Here is a 22,100-nt window from a genome sequence, read left to right on the forward strand (position 1 = left end):
TTCAGTTGCAATCCTGTAATTCCTCGACGTAGGAAAGGCATCTTGATAGTTTTATCGAGTTAGGAATAAACGCCCCATAAAGCTGATGTCACCAGAAGCACTAGGAACTGGAAAAGTACGCAAAACACGTTGCCAAGGTCGACGAATAGTAGCTTGGTGACATATCTTGTGCAGTACAACGACGCTACTATAATTCACATAGGGGCAGTTCTCCCGCTACCTATAGTATTTGCATGGTCAGCATGTTTGAACGAATGGTGGTGTTTTAATATTGTTTATGCTTAAATGTGGTAATGCTAAAATGACGACATAGCGTATTTTTATGCTGACAAAAGTAGTATTCAAGAAGACTAAGCAGTTTTGCCACGCGTCTGGAGCGGTCGTGAATATGGAGAAAACTAAGATTTGGTTAATGGGGAATAAGACCCTCTAGATCTGCTGGTATTAGTTGGAACAGTGCAGCGCTCGGGCACCTTGTGCCTTTGTATCGAATACGGAACACTGGACCGCACTGCTCGTCAGCACTCACGCTTTTCAAGCGCGCCTCGCAAGCATGGATGGGGTGAGGAGAACATTCTATGCTGGCCTGTGCGCAGGTATGCAATGTCTTCCTTGTCGCAAAGGGTATTTACGTGTGTCAGGTACTAAACTGCTCGTGAGATAAAGATCAGGCCGTGCATTGAGTATTCGCCACTTTCGTGTGGGGGCATCAACGCGAACAAACGCGAAGAGTAATTTGTTTCTCCCTTCAGTATCTGCTGGTATAATGCATTTGCTTGTACACTAACTTATGCCTCGGTTTGTAGTAGGCGCGTTGTTTATAAATGTACCGTACTTGTAATCAGCCAAGCCATTTTAAAAATACTGATTTATTGTTAATTTCGAGGCTCTAGCTGACTTACTAATGTTTGAAGTTTGAAAAACAGCAGGTAGACGAAAACGTGCTCTATTTTAGGAAAAAGACGTAATTCCATTCCCATTTCATGCAAAAGCCGCTTAATTCTATTTCCATTCCATTCCTACAAGCGTTGTCCCCATTCCATTCCGGGGTCGCGAAAATGTAGAATGATTTCGGAGTTATTCCAATTCTGGCGAGGCAACTGCGCAACACTGGTGGGAAGCATTAAACTACAGACTCGTTGCGCTATTAGCATGGTGAGATGACTGGTTGTTATTTTACTCTTCTGGCACGCTATATCACATATAGTAACACGATTCCTTGCCCGACATGATGCATGTAGAGTATTTTTGCGAAGGAGGTACAAGCACCAGCGTGGCACTGCGGTGGAAGACCCGATCTGCCACGCAGAGGGGGTTGAAGTCCCATCCGATCCTACAAATTTGTTTCTCATTTAATTTTTTTTATATCACGTATTAGCGGTCACGGACACCGGCGGCGGCGGACAACTATGACGCCAAAATCAGCTGTTGTGATCTCATAACGGCTTTCGCTGTAACAAACTTCAGCGCCTACAATGCCCTCTCCACTTTGGCCTGCGTGACAGGCGCACAAAAGTCCACTTGCGTTAATATAAGCATCTCTGGTTGCCACTGTTTTTGTTTTTCACACAATTTCAACATATCTTTGCTTTGGAATTTCTGCCTGAGGCACGCGCTAATACTGTACCCTGAGATATGCTCACAATGCATGAGCTGAGTTGCTCCGGATTAGGAAGTTTTCTCGTGAACCGAAAAACGATTGAAAAAATTTCGGTTTCACTCCGGAACGAAATAATAGATAAAGTTTCGGTTACGTTTTTTTCCGGTCGGAAATATCGTTTTTTTTTTCGTTTTTCGTTTTCGGTTTTCGTTCCGTTCCGACACCCTGCTTTCTAAGTGTAATGACCACCAGTCAGCAAAACGAAGGAGACTGACAAAATAACTCTTTAGCACTTCTTCCAAAGCACCGCACACTGCACATACGAACAACAACCAGTAGCAGCGTTTTATTCATACACCAGTTCCACGTTAGACTTTTCTTTCAAACACACACCAGCAGCGAGTATACAACGAAGGCGTCATCAACGAAACACTGCGTAAGGCCGTCGACAAACTGAGTTCACCCCGAACACATACGGCACGCACTTCTGCGGAGAACGAGGGCTTTCACCAGAGGTAGTAGGACCAGTAGATCAGCATGAAGAAGAAGAAGACGGCGGGAAAAGCGATGCGGGACACCTTGTCCAGAAGATTGGTCTTTTGCCACAGCTGGCCCAGCGTGAAGCTGCGCTGGAAGATGCGTCGCCGGCCCGTCTTGATTGGCCTGAGGCAGCGTGAACAGACGCGGAAAATGCCGTATATGAATATCTTTAAACATAAATTTCATATATAAATATTTGACAGTCCTTACAGTGAATATAAAATTGATCATTCTCATTTATGTGAAACGATTTGAGTATGTTCATTGTAGGAGATTAAGAAAGGGAAATTGCTAGCACGAAGCCACGAGGAACTCCGTACGGATTTCTCAGAAGGAAAGCTTCCCAGTTGAAAAATTCGTCGGGGTCCGGGGATCGAACCCGAGACCAACGCCTTTCCGAGCGGTTGCTCTGCCTACTGAGCTAACCGGAAGCTAGCAATTGTCGATTTCTTTTTCTCAACTCTTCCGCCACCTTGAGAGTTTCCGCAGAATTTATTTGCAATAATTTGTTTCCATGTGCTTCGAGTTATCGATGAATTCGCCCTCGCGCTGCTGATTGCTAGCTGCGCGGGCGCGGGCGCGCGCGCTGCAGCGACGCCAGCTGGGCGTCAGTTCCGGTGGCAAATGTCACGAGCTTTGCGGACAAGGCTTTTGCAAATCTCGGCTGGTGCGCGCTTTCACCGAACTAGACAAGAAACGCTCTTGCCTCAAAGCACTTCAGCAGCTAAATTTGGTAAAGAAACAAAGGGTATGATGACGTCCACGGTAAAGCCGACGTTAATTTTGGCCGAATTCAGCTTTTCTCAAGGTTAGTCCTTCCTTAGATAGCTACCGTATTTACTCGTTTACAACCATCACCGGATATTGATGGCTAATGGTTGGCTAAATTGTGGCAGATGAGGACTATAGTGTCGGCCGTCCTCTGCTACAAGAGAAAGATATCTTCCTACAATCAAAATCTAATTATTAAGATTTCCCACGAATTTTTAGTGCAAAAATTGCAACTAGGACAGAGCCTAACGAAACCAGCAGGCGATGAAGCTTAGGAAAGTATAGGAGATATTACTGCTATGCTTTAACTTTAATATAGTAATTGTGACATAAATGGAAATGAATCAGAGTGAATGAGAAATCTGCTTGCCGCAGGTAGGTACCGAACCTACAACCTTCAAGTAACGCGTCCGATTCTCTACCAAAGGAACACGCAAGGGAAGTCACGAAGGCCACACATGCAACACGTGCCAAGGCGGAATTAGTTGACCACTGCCTAACGAAAGGGCACGTATTAGCAGCGGTCGTTTTCCCATCCACTTCATTCGGCATTTGTGCTTGTGTAATCCTGGGAGGGTTAGCGAGCACCGCTCGCAGACATGACGGCAAGTGTGGAACACCCTTTTGTTGCCAGCTGGCGTCGCGTAGCACGTGATCCTATTACGAGCTGGAAGCTGACAAGGGCAGAGATACCCAACATAGCACCTGTGTATGTTCTGCAGCCTGTCCTCGTTGCAATTTCTGTGCTAGAAAGGTTCACAGTACGAAATACCAACTAGGACGAACCAGAAACCCTGCTCGATTAAGTTGTGCGCCATGTTTTATCTCATACCTTGGTGGAGCCACGTTGTTAGTCTCCGGCCTGTGCACGGAGTTGGGCACGCTCAGTGTCACCACGGACGGTGTGACAAGGGCGTGGTTGTGGTTGTTGGCCGTCGCACCGTCAGATGGCGCGCTGCTCCCAGAGGCCATTGCGGTGTCCACGTGCGTGCTGGAGGAAGGAGGTCGCGAGTTGGGGGGAGGCGGTGCCGCCGAACCCACGCCGTCACTCTGCCACGCCTGCGGCGTGATTCGGGCAGAGGGCGTCACCCGTATCGCGGCCGGAAGTGACTCGGTCTTCCGTTTCCGTTCCTGCAGTCGGCTTGGCTTTAGAAGGGAGGAAGTTTGGGCGTGTTGGTAGTTCATCGTACTGCAGAAACCGTAGCGCGAGAAAGAAAAAAAAAAACAGGGACGAGATCAAGGCAGGACAAGCCCTAACTTTCCACTAATGCTTTATCCCAAATCGTGAGCTTATGTAAGCACACATCTGGAACTGTAAAAGGAAAAAAAAAGAAAAACGACCGAAAGAGAGAAGCTGAGCAGCCATGTGTTGTCGTCTACTGCCAAATGAATAAGACAACCAGGGAAATTGTAGTAGCGCCTGATATTGCTAGGACAGCTGATGAATGTGTCAGAACGCTGTTTATTGTCCTGTCTAGGAAAGAGCTTGATTTTTTGGCATAGAAGACACGTGATTGTTTACTTTTTATTTTTACGTCGTTTATAGGCAGTTGTTGTCTACCGCCATATGAATAAGACAATGAGGGAAATTGTAGAAGAGTTTGAGATTTCAAGGGCAGGTGATGGATGTGTAAGCAGGCCGTCTATTGTTTCATCTAGGAAATAGCTTAGTTTTTTCACCATATAAGACACGTGACTGTTAATCTTCTTTCTCTCTGTCGTTTTCTTTTTTTCGTTTTGAACTTCCAGATACGTGTTTATATACGCTCACGGTCAGCAATAAAGCATTTGCTGAAGGTTAGCGCTTGTCCTGTATTCATCTCGTCCACCGTTAGTTTCTCGCGCTGTGGTTCCTGGGATACGGCTTGGCTTTATAACTTCACAGGAGATACCACTTGTGTGCGCGGTCACAGATTTTTCAGACTAATGTTTCCATATTTAGGTATTCGTCAGATACCGCAGCATTCTCCACTTCACCATCTCGTCGGCTCTGATTGAGTAAAAACGCCGGAATTACACAATATGATAATATTACCGAATGTGATGATGTCCAGAATAACATCCTAAATTACTGTTTTATGACAGAAATGGCCAGAGGTATCTAAAATATCTGACACTTCTATCGTTCGGCAAACAGTGGAATCTGAAAATGATGTCGCCACCAGGGTTACGAACTAATCTACAGAGGCACGGATTACCCGGCATGTTTGCAAGCCATTTGTTCCGAATGCTCGTTTCAGGGCATTAATATGAAGCTTTCGTTTCGTTGGCCAGTCCCCTCTCGCATTCACATGATTCTCATACATTCATGCTGTGCAAGCGTGGATGTATAGCCGGGTGATTGTGACAATTGTTTTCGGACCAATGAGACCCCGCGGTCAAATACCGCATCGCCAAGGATGTTTGCTTTGTTTTATTTCTTTATGCGCTCCACCCTTCAGTGAGACCTTGCCTCCGCGCTCGGTGACGTGGGTTTTAGAGAACGCCATGGATGGCGAACTCTGGATGACACCAGCGCAGTTTCCGCAAAAAACAGCTACACTGTAAAGAAATGTGGGCAGCTTGCACTAGCGGCCCAAGGCTGAGTCATAGCGGAGCTAGTGGTCTCCTAGCTAGCCCCGGCTTGGCTCAATCTCAATTAGGCTTAATTAGCATAATTAGGCAACATGAAACTCAAGTATCTCCCGTGGGCTTGATTCTATCACACATAACTAAGTCTTAATTAGAATCAATTTTAATTAGCACCAATTAGAGTTCATTGGGCTTAATTAGGCTCGACTCAGTCAGTAGTAACTAGTATCTTCCTGAGTTTGGCTTCGAAAGCCTCATTGAGAATTCGACTTGGATTGCCCACTTTCTGTGGCCCATACCCGTTCCTGATGATGGTTTTGTGATTACGCGAACAGGCACAACGAAAATCTTAACAGCTGCGATGTGAAAATATGCAGACCGGTCGGTCGATTTGCGTTCATTCGTTCGTATCCAAGTAAACGGTTTCATTACCAGGGCCAGTATCTTCTCGAAGTTGTAGGCGACGGCGTACTCGAGCAACGAGGCGAACACCATGACGAGGCACACGAAGAGCCACACGTCGACGGCCTTCAGGTAGTCGACGGGCGGCAGGGAGCTGCGCGACTGCACCACCTGGGTGGCCAGCGTCAGGATGGAGGTGACGCCCAGGGTGATCCTGGCCGGCACGGCCGACACGTCCAGCCAGAAGGTCAGCCAGGACAGACTGACCACCAGGCCGCTCGGGATGTACGTGTTCACGATGGACGCCGTCAGTCGGCGCACGAAGGTGAAGTTGGCGTACAGGTACGTGTAGTTCTCTGCGGCGAGAGAGGGGGAGGGTATTGAGAGTGAGTTCTGCGCAATCCCGCACGGTGGCGGAAGGGTTCGGAAAGGGATAATTGACAACCACCCGTTTGTGGCACGAAGCCACAAGAAAATTCACATGGGAGAGAGAGAAGGAATACAAGAGTGACAGGGGGGTCAACTAGACTACGTCCACTTTGCTACATTGCTACCCTAGACATGGGGAGGGGAATAAGGAAGTAAATGAGAGGGTGAAAGAGAGACACATTTCATAACACACACACAGAGTGCAGCGTATCCAGGCGTCGCTCAATTCCGTTGCCTTCAAGAACTGCAGGAGGGCTCGTTGGGCTTTCTGAGCTGGTGGCCAGGGTTACAAGATCTTTCCTTGAGTAAAAGGCCACATGGATTTCTCACAAAAGAAAAGTTCTAGTTGAAGAAAAATCGTCTCGTATTTCCTTGTGGCTTCGTGTTACAAACGGGCGATTGTAATTATCCCTTTTCAGAGAGGAAGGGAATACAAGAAAGGCAGAGACGTTGGCAAAGCTTTGCTCAGTTTGCTACCCTACACGTGCGAGGAGGAGAATGCGAGAGTAAAGCAGCGAGAGCAAGAAAGAAAGAGAAAGCATGAGTGTACACTTTCCCAATACATATGCAACGCGGAGTTTCTTACGGCAATACCTAATGCAGACACCGCAGAACTGTACCGAAAAATTACTGCATTGCAAGTGATCTAATATTGGCGAGCTTTAAGGACAGTCCAGTAAGGTAGAAAGGTAAGCGAGGTGGAATCTGAAGAAGAGTTTTCTTGTTCAGTGGGCATAGATATCCTCAGCCATCGGCACGGCATAAGAACCGACTCCGCATATACCTCGGCTTGGTCATTCAAGACTGGGCGATGCGTTTCTCCACTATGGGCATTATGCAGTGACGTCAGCGGCATTGAACATTTTGTTTGGCTTTGTCCACAGTTTGATAAAGAAAGAGTAGCGATGGTCCGAAGCTTGCAAAGGGGTGGTCATAGGCACCGGACATTTGAAGATGTCATTTTTCCTCAATGGCCCGCGGCAACGAGGAGGAGCAGGCAATGAATTTTGATGGCCTTCCAGCGAGACAGCGGGCAGTTCAACACGCGGTGAGAGAGAAAGAGAGAGTACGACTTTACAGATTCCCACAATTCAGGACGTGCTCAGGCGGTACATTTGCTGGCCATGTATAGGCCATTCTAGCCCCGCCTGCTGCATCACCACGATGACCACCACAATCCTTTAACTTCTTTTTGCAGCGTTCGTCAGTGTCTGGAACGACTCTTTGGGAAGTGTAAGTACCCATGATAGAAACGCGTATTTGGCATTAAACGTCGGCAAAACTTTACTTATCCTGATGTGTACAATCCTTCATGTTGGCCTTTCATGTTTTCCTAGAAAAAGCTTTCATCCGGCTATTACGAAATATTTCAACGAAGCTAGATTTCATTGAAAAAAAAAAAACGTGATTCATCTCTCAATTATAGGAATCGGTATAACACGAAAGTGAACCATGTCGTCACTGGAGTATTATTATTATTTATTTGCACTGACGTATGACAGCTTGCACAATGTCTTTGGCAGCTATAGCACCATTTATTTATTTGTTTATTTATTCGTGCCTCAAGGGTCCCGAGGGACATTACATGACGGGTGGGCAAGGGAAAGAGAGAGAGAGAGAGAGAACAAAAAATAAAAAAACAGCAGCAGTTCACAGTTAAAATGATGACGTGGATGCACCCGCGTTGACGCCTTGTGGCATATGTTTATCCCCACGACTAACGTCCATTATCATGATGTAACGCTTGTGGCTGCTGAAGTAGTTAGCATACACCTGGGCATATAGCATATGGTAAATTCCGCGCAAAGATGGCATCAACAAACACATGATAAACACTGGTACTCGATACGCACTCACTCAAAGCGTTCTCATTTGACTAGAGAAATGCCAAGGTGGGCGCTGCCCAGTAATAGGCTAAGCTACGCCTGTGCTCATGCATATACCACACAGCGCTTCAGGAACGTCAGAGGCGCAGTTCATAGTTTGAGCCGTGAATGCGGGAAGGCGTTCCCCTTCCTGTCCTGCTGGCACGTCTCTCGTGGCACCATACCACTGAGTGCGCGAAATTTGCCCGTCGACGTCATTGCCTTTCTGCTCAAACTACCGAAACGCTCCCTTTCGGTGCTCGTTTGTGTCATGTTGCATTACTTCACTTCACCGCTCATAGACGGCGACACCGCCATCGTCAAACAAGAACACTGTGGAAGGGAGAGGTTGTGAGAGATATAAGGCGCGTTTGTGAAGTTTCGTACATGTGTGCTGGTAGCGCACAGGGCAGAGCCCCCGGCACCTGTCGTCGCGGACCGAGAGGTCCTGGGTTCGACTCCCATGTCGTCGAAATTAACGTAACGTTTTGTCCTGGTTTTGCTTTGTCATCTGTTCGCGCGCATTTTATTGACGTCACATCCATGACGGAAATGACGTTAGTGAACCGTGGTGGACCCCGGCATAAAACACTTTCGTGTTAAAATTTTTGTTCTCCACGTCCTTATCAAATTTTTACTTCAAGTACAACGTACTCATATGCTTCCGATATGTTCACTTTCTTGAAGCCTGAGTGTGTGGCCCTGTCAGTAAGGCACTGGCCCTGTGAGTATGTGGTTCTAGGTTCGAATCCCGGAGCCACAAAGAAAAGTTATTTCATTTGATACATTTATTTATCTATAGCTATTCGTCCTATACGTGATAGTGGGATGGATGCAAGGAACAGGTTTCTTACTCAGCAGGCATAGAAACTACTCTGCAATTAAAAAAAAATACGCGCGGAGTCTCTTCCTTAGGTTGAGTAGTAAGATGATGCGCTATAATAATAATTGCGGGAATTTAACGTCCCAAAACAACGATACGGTTACAAGAGACACCGTAGTGGAGGGCTCGAGAAATTTCTACCACCTGGGATTCCTTAGCATGAACATACATCTAAGTGCACGGGCCTCAAACATTCTCGCGTCTGTCGAAAATGCGACATCCGCGGCCGGGATTCGATCCCGCGACCTGCGGGTCAGCAGTCGAGCATCATAACCTCTAGACCACCATGGCGCATGTAAAGTGATGAGCAAGGACATAGTTTCATTGCAATCCTTGCGGTCTTCTCTGGAACGCCGTTGTCGGGCGGCATCGGCACGGAGTCTTTCAATTTCTCACTAGCCTTCGTCCGTGTTTGCAAAGGCCCTTTGTAAAGTGCATGTAGCGACTCTCGAAACGCGTGTTCGGAAGGAAGGAAGAAAGGAAGGAATACGAAAGGGAGAAGGCAGGGAGGTTAACCAGACAGCAGACCGGTTGGCTACCCTACGCCGGGGGAAAGGGAAGAGGAGTGGAAAGATGGGAGTAAATTAAAACGCAGGATAGGCTTACAATTTTGGAGAAAAACGCGACCAAGCACAATACGCACGAAAATCTGCCAATCTTCAAAAGAATTGAAAAATAAGAAACTTGCAGATGCCATATAAGCTTACCTTCTTTGAGAATAGTGGACCTCTAACAAATTTGGAGAAAAATCTAAAACTATTCCGAAAAAAAATATGAAATTCGCAAAGGCTATAGTATTACCTTTGTTGAGGAAAATGGTACAAGTAATGTGGACAAAACATGAAGAATCTTTAAAAAAATTGAGAACCAAGAAGGTTGCAAAGGCTACAACCTCGGAAAATTTTCGATTTTTGAAGTTTCGTTTTATTCCCGCAAATCGACGTGGTGGCGCCCCTACGGCTTACGTAAAATAGTCTATAGCTTAACAGAACTGCAAATTGGGTTAGATGGTGAGGATTCTTTGTGGGCAAAGCGCAAAAAACGTAGACGGAAAAGAAGAGAACGACACAAGACAGGCGCTACACTTCAACTGGTTTCTAATCGCAGAAATCACACGCAAGAAAACTAACAAACAAAGCAACCACGGAAAAACCCACCCTGATAACAAAAGAACGAGCAACACATTCAACTATCTGAATACGAGATTAACGTGCACCGCCAGGGTGCCCTTTCGTCATAAAAACCAGAGGGCACGCGAAGTGGTGGAAACATGGAAATTCATGCATCAGCCAGTCGTCTGTGGCACTATCACATAATGAAATACACTTGTTGGAAAAGGGGTAGGCATGCGCGTGGTGCAGCAAGGTTGTTTGCAAAGGGACACGTCACCCTGGTGGTGCACGGTCCTCTCGTACCCAGATAGTTGAATATGTTGCTCGCTCTATTGTTATCAGGCTTGGTCTTGCCGTGGTTGCCTTGTTTGTTAGTTTTCTTGCGCGTGATTTCTGCGATTAAAAGCCAGTTGAAGTGTAGCGCCTGTCTCGTGTCGTTCTCCTCTTTTCCGTCTACGTTTCTTGCACTTCGCCCACAATGAGTCTATAGCTTTAGTAAATTTTAGATTTACCAAGTCTAGTTTCATTCCCGCAAAATTCATATTGCTTTGATTTCCGACGAAAAAGTCCAGTCTATAGCCTTGGAAAAATTTCGATTCTTCTATATATAAAATTTTTCTCGCAATCGGAACAAGCTCATTTGGACATCATTTGTAAAAAAAAGGTAAGTCTAAAGCCCCACGAAATATTGGATTTTTCAACTTTCGTTTTATTCCCGCAAAGTGGTTTGCCACGGTGCATGGTGCATGGTCTATTGGTAATCACTCTGGTCTGCGGACCGTGAGGGTCCGGGTTCGAAGCCCGCCTCTCCACGAAAGCCTATTTTTTATATTTATTTCTTTTCCCTCCCCCTTCGGCCGCACCTTCTTTCCGTTGTCTATCACCTGACCTCCTACTCTTTCCCCTATGGCGAGGCCTCTTTTTGCACCTTGTCACGTGATATTCGGTGCAACGCATTTAATGCATTTCCGTGGTTTCATGCTTTGCAAGCGTGGGTGCATGGTCTATTGGTTATCACTCTGGTCTGCGGACCGTGAGGGTCCGGGTTCGAAGCCTGCTTTTCCACGAAAGCCTATTTTTTATATTTATTTCTTTTCCCTCCCCCTTCGGCCGCACCTTCTTTCCGTTGTCTATCACCTGACCTCCTACTCTTTCCCCTATGGCGAGGCTTCTTTTTGCACCTTGTCACGTGATATTCGGTGCAACGCATTTAATGCATTTCCGTGGTTTCATGCTTTGCAAGCGTGGGTGCATGGTCTATTGGTTATCACTCTGGTCTGCGGACCGTGAGGGTCCGGGTTCGAAGCCCGCCTCTTCCACGAAAGCCTATTTTTTATATTTATTTCTTTTCCCTCCCCCTTCGGCCGCACCTTCTTTCCGTTGTCTATCACCTGACCTCCTTCTCTTTCCCCTATGGCGAGGCCTCTTTTTGCACCTTGTCACGTGATATTCGGTGCAACGCATTTAATGCATTTCCGTGGTTTCATGCTTTGCAAGCGTGGGTGCATGGTCTATTGGTTATCACTCTGGTCTGCGGACCGTGAGGGTCCGGGTTCGAAGCCCGCTTTTCCACGAAAGCCTATTTTTTATATTTATTTCTTTTCCCTCCCCCTTCGGCCGCACCTTCTTTCCGTTGTCTATCACCTGACCTCCTTCTCTTTCCCCTATGGCGAGGCTTCTTTTTGCACCTTGTCACGTGATATTCGGTGCAACGCATTTAATGCATTTCCGTGGTTTCATGCTTTGCAAGCGTGGGTGCATGGTCTATTGGTTATCACTCTGGTCTGCGGACCGTGAGGGTCCGGGTTCGAAGCCCGCCTCTCCACGAAAGCTATTTTTATATTTATTCTTTCCTCCCCTTCGGCCTCCTACTCTTTACCCTATGGCGAGGCTCTTTTTGCACCTTGTCACGTGATATTCGGTGCAACGCATTTAATGCATTTCCGTGGTTTCATGCTTTGCAAGCGTGGGTGCATGGTCTATTGGTTATCACTCTGGTCTGCGGACCGTGAGGGTCCGGGTTCGAAGCCCGCCTCTCCACGAAAGCCTATTTTTTATATTTATTCTTTTCCCTCCCCCTTCGGCCGCACCTTCTTTCCGTTGTCTATCACCTGACCTCCTTCTCTTTCCCCTATGGCGAGGCCTCTTTTTGCACCTTGTCACGTGATATTCGGTGCAACGCATTTAATGCATTTCCGTGGTTTCATGCTTTGCAAGCGTGGGTGCATGGTCTATTGGTTATCACTCTGGTCTGCGGACCGTGAGGGTCCGGGTTCGAAGCCCGCCTCTCCACGAAAGCCTATTTTTTATATTTATTTCTTTTCCCTCCCCCTTCGGCCGCACCTTCTTTCCGTTGTCTATCACCTGACCTCCTTCTCTTTCCCCTATGGCGAGGCCTCTTTTTGCACCTTGTCACGTGATATTCGGTGCAACGCATTTAATGCATTTCCGTGGTTTCATGTTTTGCAAGCGTGGGTGCATGGTCTATTGGTTATCACTCTGGTCTGCGGACCGTGAGGGTCCGGGTTCGAAGCCTGCTTTTCCACGAAAGCCTATTTTTTATATTTATTTCTTTTCCCTCCCCCTTCGGCCGCACCTTCTTTCCGTTGTATATCACCTGACCTCCTTCTCTTTCCCCTATGGCGAGGCCTCTTTTTGCACCTTGTCACGTGATATTCGGTGCAACGCATTTAATGCATTTCCGTGGTTTCATGTTTTGCAAGCGTGGGTGCATGGTCTATTGGTTATCACTCTGGTCTGCGGACCGTGAGGGTCCGGGTTCGAAGCCTGCTTTTCCACGAAAGCCTATTTTTTATATTTATTTCTTTTCCCTCCCCCTTCGGCCGCACCTTCTTTCCGTTGTATATCACCTGACCTCCTACTCTTTCCCCTATGGCGAGGCCTCTTTTTGCACCTTGTCACGTGATATTCGGTGCAACGCATTTAATGCATTTCCGTGGTTTCATGTTTTGCAAGCGTGGGTGCATGGTCTATTGGTTATCACTCTGGTCTGCGGACCGTGAGGGTCCGGGTTCGAAGCCCGCCTCTCCACGAAAGCTTATTTTTTATATTTATTTCTTTTCCCTCCCCCTTCGGCCGCACCTTCTTTCCGTTGTATATCACCTGACCTCCTTCTCTTTCCCCTATGGCGAGGCCTCTTTTTGCACCTTGTCACGTGATATTCGGTGCAACGCATTTAATGCATTTCCGTGGTTTCATGTTTTGCAAGCGTGGGTGCATGGTCTCATTCTACTTCCGGCCGCGCTAGCGAGCGGACGAAGAATGAACGGCTCCGATGGAGCGGCGATAGCGGCCCGTGCCGGCCGCGGCAACAGGATCACCGTCGACGACGATAAGGATTACGAGATTGTACTGCCTACTTTGCCCACCGGTCGTGTTGTTAACAACACCTTGTTCTTGCACGGAGACGTGCGTGAGAGGCCCTACAGGGTCGAAGACTTCCGAGACGCCCTTGTCACCGCTGGTGTGCTCTCCGACGTGCTGGCGCTGGGGGCGTACCAGATTAACCATGTCTGGGCGGTCACCCTGAACACCGGAGAAGCCACAAAGAAACTCGCCGCCATGAAGGAGTTGAAGGTGAAAGGGCGTCGGTGTGTCATTTTCGACCCCGAAGACCAGCAGGTCAAACTTCGTCTGCATTGGCTGCTCTACGGCGTGCTGGACGAAGACATTCGGACAGCTTTCGCGGCGTTCGGGAACGTAACCGAAGTGACCCGAGAGCGTTGGCGTGTCCAAGGCATGCGTGAAAAGGGCTCAACCACGAGGAGCGTGCTACTCAAGCTGAAGCCTGGTCTCAAGGTGGACGACCTGCCCCACCAGGTTCGTGTCGCCGGCGAGTTGGCCCTCGTGGTGGTTCCCGGGCGAGCAATGCAGTGCCTGCGCTGCCATGGAACGGGGCACGTACGCCGTGACTGCAGGGTGCCCCGGTGTTCAAAGTGCCGGCGCTACGGACACGCGGACGCGGACTGCGTCCGTACGTACGCGTCGGCTACCGGGCTGCCAAGGGCTGACGAGCACAACGAGCTCATGGACGTCGCCGAGGCCGAGGAGGCAGCGAGGGGGACTGACGAGGCGAGAAAGCAGGCGGGTCAACCGGACACGTCGGCGCCTTCCAGCGGTGAAGCCTCGAAAGGGGCTGGCCTGGCTGAACAAGAAGCGTCAGGTGACTCGTCTGGCTCAAAAGGCACCCCGTCGATAACACAGGACCTGCCAGCGTCCTTTGGAGCTGACACCCGCAAGGTACCTGAACCGACGCGCCAAGGAGCGGCGGGCAATGTGCCTGGGTCGAGCGACGCGACGGGGAAAGCGACGGAGAGCTCGCAAGGAACCAAAGGCGGCGAGCAGAAAAGCCCGAGCGAGCCGCAGGCGGAGAGGCCTGGCGGCCAGACGACTACCAACGCCGCCGTGGCGTCGAAGCGCCCGCACCCGCAGACCAGCAACGACGGGACTCAAGCGACGACGCCGGGTGTCGAGGAACCCCCAGCAAAGACTGCCCAAGTACGGCGGTCATCCCTTCGTCCGCGCCCCAACGTTCCGTCCGACAAGCGAGGTGGCCACGCCGAGCCAGTCGGGCAAGTTCAAGTGCCGGCGCCGGACGGCACCGCCGGCGATGGCGTCGTCTAGCCATGCGCTAGACGTGAGAGGTAAGCACAGTGCTGCTGGTCTCTTACCCTTTCGTTAAAATGGCTCCTGCATGTCCGTTAAAAGTTGCAACCCTAAACGTTAGAGGACTGGCAGGGAAAAGAAAGCAAAGCCAGCTTTACCGGCTTTTAACGGAACGCGACACAGACGTGCTGGCGGTGCAGGAAACGAAAGTTGATGGCGAAGAAGAGACCGGCAGCATGGTGCAACGTTTCACGTCTAGGTTTTTTGTTGTAGTCAGCCACGCACTGGGCACATCGGCTGGCTGCGTACTTTTTGTCAAGAAGTTGCCGGAGCTCAGAGTGAACGGTCATTTTTCGTGTCCCACGGGTCGGTGTGTGGCTCTTGACGTTTCTTTAAATAGTGACGAGTGGCGTATTGTCTGTGTGTACGCGCCCAAACAAGGTGGAAGAAAGGGTCCTGTTTTTTCACGGCCTCGAACAACGACTCTGTGCAGAAAAGCAGACAATCTTGTTGGGCGACTTTAACTGCGTTCTCAGTGCACACGACAAGACGAGCACTCGGGGCTTTAGAGAAAAGAGCACTGATGTTTTGACGCGCGTTCTCGAGAACTGGGATCTTGAGGATGTCGCAGAATGTCTTCAACATACGAGTGCGATTAAGTACACGCGTTTCGAAGGGCCTAGTTATGCGCGACTTGACCGCATTTATGTATCCGTTGACATCCTGCCGGCATGTACTAGTTATGCTGTAGTCCCAGTGTCGTTCTCTGATCACTGCTTAGTCGAGTGCTCTATTGGAATAAATAAGCGAAGTAATTCTTTCTCGTGGGATACCTGGAAATTAAATAGCAAGCTCCTGGAGGACGAAAAATTTAATTCAACTGTAATAGAGGAAATTGGCAAATTAGAACCTAGCAAAAGTCTGCACATTTGGCAACAGTGGGAGCTGTGTAAAGAAACTATAAAATTAAAAGCAATTGACCGGGCAACGTGCATTCGGCACGATCAGAGAAACAAAGAGAAGGAAATGAAAGAGCTTCTTGATAAGCTATTAAAGCATGAATGCCGAGCCCCCGGAAAATGGGCGGAAGACATAAGAAAAATAAAACAAAAGATAGAGCAGCTGGACGAACAGCGTTATCGGGGTGCGCTTGTGAGGGCAAGGGCAGAGGACACCGCTGCCGGCGAAATGCCATCGAAACGGGCCTTTGGCTTGGAAAAAGCACGTGCCGAACAGAACCACGTACGCGAAATAGAATGGGGCGGTAACGTATCAACTGATACCGAGGCTATCACGAGAGCATTTACTGAACATTATCGCAAGCTGTTTGCAATGCACGACATAGACTCTCAACATTTCAAGGATGAATTTCTGCCCGTATTACCCCGTCTAGACGATGAAAGAAAAGAGAGTTTGGAGCGTGAAATAACAGTTACTGAAGTTGAGGATGCCATAGACAAGTTAAACCCTGGAAAGTCGCCTGGACCGGACGGATTCACTGCCGCGTTTTATAAAGCATTCAAACACGACATTAGCCCTATCCTGACTGTGATATTTAATGAAGCATATAAATTAAATACGTTGCCTCCATCATACAGGTCATCCCATACTGTTCTCATACCTAAAACCGAGGATGTATACAAACTCCGATCTGTATCAGCATATCGACCCATAGCCCTAACAAATGTAGAGTACAAAATCTACATGAAAGTATTAGCTCGCAGATTGCAGACAGCGATAAAGGACATCGTCGGGACTCACCAAACATGTGGTATTAAAGGCCGATCCATTGTTCTGAATATTCATAAGGCGCGAAGCATTCTCGAGTGCTGTGATTACTCTGATGATCGGGTCGCTATTTTACAGATTGACCTTGAAAAAGCTTTCGACTGTGTTGACCACAGAATTTTGTTTGCTGTTTTAAATCATGTTAACCTTGGTTCTGTTATATGTGAGGGAGTGGCCCTGGCGTACCGAAACTGCACGACGAGGTTGATTGTAAATAAGAGTCTGGGAGCCCCCATTAACGTGCAGCGTTCGGTGCGACAGGGTTGCCCCCTAAGCCCTCTGTTATTTTGTATTTATATAGAAACTCTGTGCAGGAAAATAATTAATAACAATAGCATCCTTGGTTTCCAGTTGCAAGCAGTCGAAGTGAAGCTGTTAGCATATGCAGACGACATTGCTATTTTTACAAGAGATCGGAAGAGTATAACACAGGCCGTCGAAACAGTGCGTGAGTTCAGCAAGGCTACGGGGAGTGGCGTGAACTGGTCCAAGAGCCTTGGGCTCTGGCATGGATCGTGGCCATCGAAGCCGGACCACTTCGCTAATGTGCCTTGGGCTACGACCCCAGGCAAGTACTTGGGAGTTCCGCTGGATTGTTATCGCGAGAGCGACCATTACTGGAAAGAGAAGGTGAAAGATACGCAGGAGAAAGCGGAGAAATGGAAAGGAGCTTCATTATCGATTTTTGCCAGAGCCACCGTTTGCAACCTGTTTTTTATCAGCAAGCTCTGGTACGTGATGCAGGTGCTGCACTGCTCACGAAAGAATGTCCAGAAATTTCACAGAATATTTGCCATGTTTGTCTGGGCTTCTGAGTGGGAACGGTGCAGTCGTACCAACTTGTTTCGTCGGGTCAAAGACGGGGGCCTCGGTTTGGGCCACCTCTTTTTACGCCAGCTGGTCAACCGTTTCTTGTTCTTTAGAGACGTGACAGATCCGTTTCTCCGCACACTCTGTCAATTACGACTGGGTAGATCGCTCCCTGAATTTGTTGTATCCACCGAAGATTGTGTGGGAGGGATCGGGGGTTTTTACAAAGAAATAGTTTCCAGTGTCAGATTCCTATATGTACGTTTTTCACGAGAGTATCTATTCAATGTGAAGCGAAAAGAACTTTATTTTGCCTTATGTGACATTGTTTTTCCAGTGCCGCTGTATCGGTCGTTGTACAGTGGAGGCCCAGGCAGCAAGGTTTTAAAGAGGGTAAAAAAGATGCATGTACAACCGGGTACCAAAACATTTTTCTTTAAGCTGCATTCAGGAACCTTACCAGTAAAAACATTTTTGGCGGGAAAGGGCTGCTTTTTGCTCTGGGGCACGCATTGTATAATTTGTAAGTCACCTGAAACAATAGATCATGTTTTTTTACATTGTTGGGAGGGAGTTTATTTTTGGGATGTGCTGCAGAGAGCTATTAAGAAAGATTTTCCTTTAGACTCGCGCGGTATTCGTTTTTTGAATGTTGAGAACGAAGATGGCGTTCCATTTGATGCAATAATGCTAATGGGCCTCCACTCTTTGTGGCGCTCGAGAATGGCAGGTCAGCATCTTGACAAGGATGCGCGGCCTGCCCGAGCTTATTTCAGAGAGAGTGTTCACTGGTTTATCGAGGTTCACAAAATGGCACCGGAACCACCAGAGTGGCTCTCAAGAGTGGAGCCGCTTGTCACCTTGTCGGAATTTTAACCTGACGATACCAGCACTTTGCCGGTTGATATTTGTGTCCTCATGTAGAGTGTACATATGTGGGAAATTTATAGCAGTGTTGTCTGTGTAATGTGTTTTTACCAAAGCCAGGTAATAAATAAAAAAAAAAAAAAAAAAAAAAATCGGCCATACCACGCTGAATGCGCCGGTTCTCGTCCGATCCCCGAAGCTAAGCAGCATTGGGCTCGGTCAGTACTTGGGAGGGAGACCACCTGGGAACACCGAGTGCTGATGGCACCTTCTTTCTTGCTTTTTTTTTTAGTTATTATCTACAAGGTCTACTTCGGTTCTTTATTTTTATTAGTCACACTTCATTTATTCAACATTGACGCTAGACAAGAGCACATTTGTAGCTACAAGTAGCGTCGTAGAGCGCTGTCTCTCGCCATCGGCCATACCATGCTTTATAATTCTAAAGTGGAACCGGAACCAGCCGAATGGCTGTCAAGACTACAGCCGCTGGTGACATTGCCTGAATTTTAACTTGACGATACCAGCACTATGCTGGTTGATTACATAGTCACCATATGTACTTTGTACATCGGGTGGTTTTTACACCAGTGTTGTGTGTATTATGTGCTGTGTACCAAAGCCAGGTAATAAAGAAAAAGTGGGTGCATGGTCTATTGGATATACTCTGGTCTGCGGACCGTGAGGGTCCGGGTTCGAAGCCCGCCTCTCCACGAAAGCTTATTTTTTATATTTATTTCTTTTCCCTCCCCCTTCGCCAAAACCTTCTTTCCGTGGTCTATCACGTGACCTCCTACTCTTTACCCTATGGCGAGGATTCTTTCTGCACCTTGTCACGTGATCTTCGGTGCAACGCATTCATAGCATTTCCGTGGTTTCAAGTTGTGCAAGCGTGGGTGCATGGTCCATTAGTTATCACTCTGGTCTGCGGACCATGAGGGTCAAGGTTCGAAGCCCGCCTCTCCACGAAAGCTTATTTTTTATATTTATTTCTTTTTCCCTCACCCTTCGGCCGCACCTCCTTTCTACGGTCTATCACCTGACCTCCTCGTTTCCCTATTACGAGGCTTTTTTTTTTCACCTTGTCACGTGATCTTCGGTGCAACGCATTCATATAGTATTTCGATGAATTCATGTTTGCAAGCGTGCTCTGTAGCGCAGTGGTTATGACAGTTCTCTCCAGACCGTGAGTGCAATCCCTTCAGAGGCATGACGCAACACTACGGATTGAACAGATGCAAATATCCGTCACCTCACACCAAACTAAACAAGAAACAGGACATTGCCTGGAGACAACTACCGACACTCCCATATCCGAATTCAGTGATCCTTCGTCTCTATTCCTCTGACGTGCATCCATCCGACGGGTGTAAAGCGTGCGCTGCTAGAGCGACGCTGGAGCACTGGCATTGGAGCGAAATGAAAGCAAAATTGATTTTGCGGGATATAAACCAAACTTTAAAAATTCGATATTTTCTAAGGCTATAGGTTTACCTTCTTTTTGACAAATGAGGTCAAAATGAGCTTGGTCCGATTGAGAGAAAATTTTTATATATAGAACAATCAAGGCTTTCCCAAGGATTATATATTATATATTCCCAAGGACTTTGGAAATTTTTTATTTTTAATGTTTCGTTAGAGTGCCGCAAAATCGATTTTGCTTTCATTTCGGACAAAAAGTCCAGTCTATAGCCTCTGGAAAGCCTCGATTCTTCGATATGTCAAAATTTTCCCGCAATGGGACCAAGTTCATTTTGACCTTATTTGTCAAAAAAAGGTAAGTCGACGTAGTAGATTTTGGATTTTTCAGGTTTTGTGTCATTCCCGCAAAATAGATTTTGCTTTATTTCCGAAGAAATAGTCCAGTCTCAGGAAAGCCTCGATTCTTCGATATGTCAAAATTTTCTCAATCGGACCAAGCTCATTTCAACCTCATTTCTCAAAAAAGGTAAGTCCTTGTACATTTTGGATTTTTCAAGTTTCGATTCATTCCCGCAAAACCATTTTACTTTGATTTCCGACGAAAAAGGCGAGTCTAGAGCATTGGGAAAGTTTCGATTCTTCGATATATCAAAATTTTCTCGCAATCGGACCAAGGTAATTTGGCCTGATTTGTCAAAAGAGGTAAGTCTTTGTAAATCTTGAATTTTCGAAGTTTCGATTCATTCCCGCAAAAACCATATTGCTTTCATTCCCGACAAAAAAACCGAGTCTAGAGCATTGGGAAAGCCTCGATTCTTCGATATATCAAAATTTTCTCGCAATCGGACCAAGGTCCTTTTGGTCTGATTTGTCAAAGAAAGGTAAGTCTATAGCCTTAGTAAATTTTGGATTTTTCAAGTTTCGGTTCATTCCCGGAAAAACCATTTTGCTTTCATTTTCCAGGAAAAAGTAAGTCTAAAGCTTTGGAAAAGCCTCGCTTCTTCGGTATGTAAAAATTTTCTCAATCGGACCAAGCTCATTTCGACCTCATGGAAGTTGTGGAAGGAGAAGAGATTTCTCAAGAAGAGGCATGCGACCCGGGATGGAAGGTGGCATATGGCCGCCGGCCCGGCAAGAGCAGGGAGGCATATTCTTCGACTCAAGACGGTGGAAATACACGCGGTAGACGGTGGAACGGCGGCCGCACTGCTGCACCGCGCGACGCGATACGACGCGTCACTGTTGCTTCGAGGCTCCCTCCATTGCCGAGGGATACTTTTCGTATCGTTGTCCGACCAAGGGATGGCCTGAATGTCAACAAGATCAGTAGAATACGCTTTGAGCAAGCCTTGGCCATGGCAGCGGCCTTGGCTCCTGCCGAAATCGAAGAGGACACAATGTGTCCCAATGGTGTTCAAAACATTTTGTGGTGTGCACCCCGCACGAGAAAAACGCAGACGCTTACGCCAGAGTGCAGCAAATTAGGCTCGGCGAAGGCACGTTCGGGGTGGCGGCGTACCTGGCCCCACCTGAGAATACGTGCAAAGGAATTATAAGAGGAGTCGACGTGGAAGTCACCGAGGCTCAACTCAGAGCGAGAATTGTAAATCATCGCAACCCGAGCGCCTTGGAGGCAAGGCGGATCAAGAACACCACGGCGGTGGTGGTGCTTTTCGAGGGCATGAGGGTGCCCAACTACGTGGCATGCGGCGCAAGCATATTTCGCTGCACGCTCTACCGACGCCACACGGAAGTCTGCTACGAGTGTGGAGAACTGGGACATCGGGCTGACGTGTGTCCCAACCCGGGAAGCAAGTGGTGCCGCACCTGCGGGAAACGATCGCCGACGGAAGATCACCGGTGCGACCCGAAGTGCACTTTGTGCGGTGGCCCGCACCCTACGGCGGCCAAGGAGTGCAGGGACAAATTTCAAGTTCCATATATCGTAAGAAGACGACGGAGGCAACGGAGGCGACGCGCCGAGCAGCTGCAGGAGTTTCATCGGTCACGTGACTCGACCAACGTCAGCACGGCGGGTGGCAGGAGCCGCTCGCGTACGCCAGCTCTGCGGGAGCGCAGCACCGAGAGGAGCCGCTCACGCACGCCAGCAGCGCGGAAGCACGACGCTACAAGGGGCCGCTCTCGATCCAGAGGGTGCTCGGCATCCAGCGTGAGAATCCAGGAGGAGCCTACCTGGGCGGATCGTGTCAAAGGGACGACGAAGAGGGAGCAGCAGAGACCAAAGGAGGTAACGCGGTCGGCTTCGCCAGAGCATGGTAGTAGGTCGCACGTAGATGCATTGCTTAAGGAAGTGAAGGCGCTTAGAGAGGAGGTACGCCGCCTCAAAGCCATCAAGGCAAACCCCAAGCCTTGTGAAATAGAGGCGAACAACCAGTCGCCAGAGGCAGTCGAAC

The 22,100-nt window shown here is 48.1% G+C and overlaps 1 protein-coding gene and 1 pseudogene across 1 annotated transcript in view; one reads left to right on the forward strand and one right to left on the reverse strand.

Annotated features, from left to right (window-relative positions):
- Positions 1-1,927: 1,927 nt before the first annotated feature.
- Positions 1,928-22,100, reverse strand: part of LOC119399140 (gamma-aminobutyric acid receptor subunit rho-1) — a 50,018-nt gene continuing 29,845 nt past the window's right edge. The window contains exons 7-9 of the mRNA XM_037665956.2: positions 5,915-6,240; positions 3,744-4,042; positions 1,928-2,263 (exon numbers count right to left, since the gene is read on the reverse strand). Of these exons, the coding sequence (XP_037521884.2) occupies positions 2,107-2,263; positions 3,744-4,042; positions 5,915-6,240 (782 nt within the window). The 3' untranslated portion in view covers positions 1,928-2,106. The remainder of the gene's footprint in view (positions 2,264-3,743; positions 4,043-5,914; positions 6,241-22,100) is intronic.
- Positions 18,413-18,531, forward strand: LOC119401025 (5S ribosomal RNA; annotated as a pseudogene).

The sequence above is a fragment of the Rhipicephalus sanguineus genome, chromosome 7, assembly GCF_013339695.2.
Source record: "Rhipicephalus sanguineus isolate Rsan-2018 chromosome 7, BIME_Rsan_1.4, whole genome shotgun sequence".
NCBI lineage: Eukaryota > Metazoa > Arthropoda > Arachnida > Ixodida > Ixodidae > Rhipicephalus > Rhipicephalus sanguineus.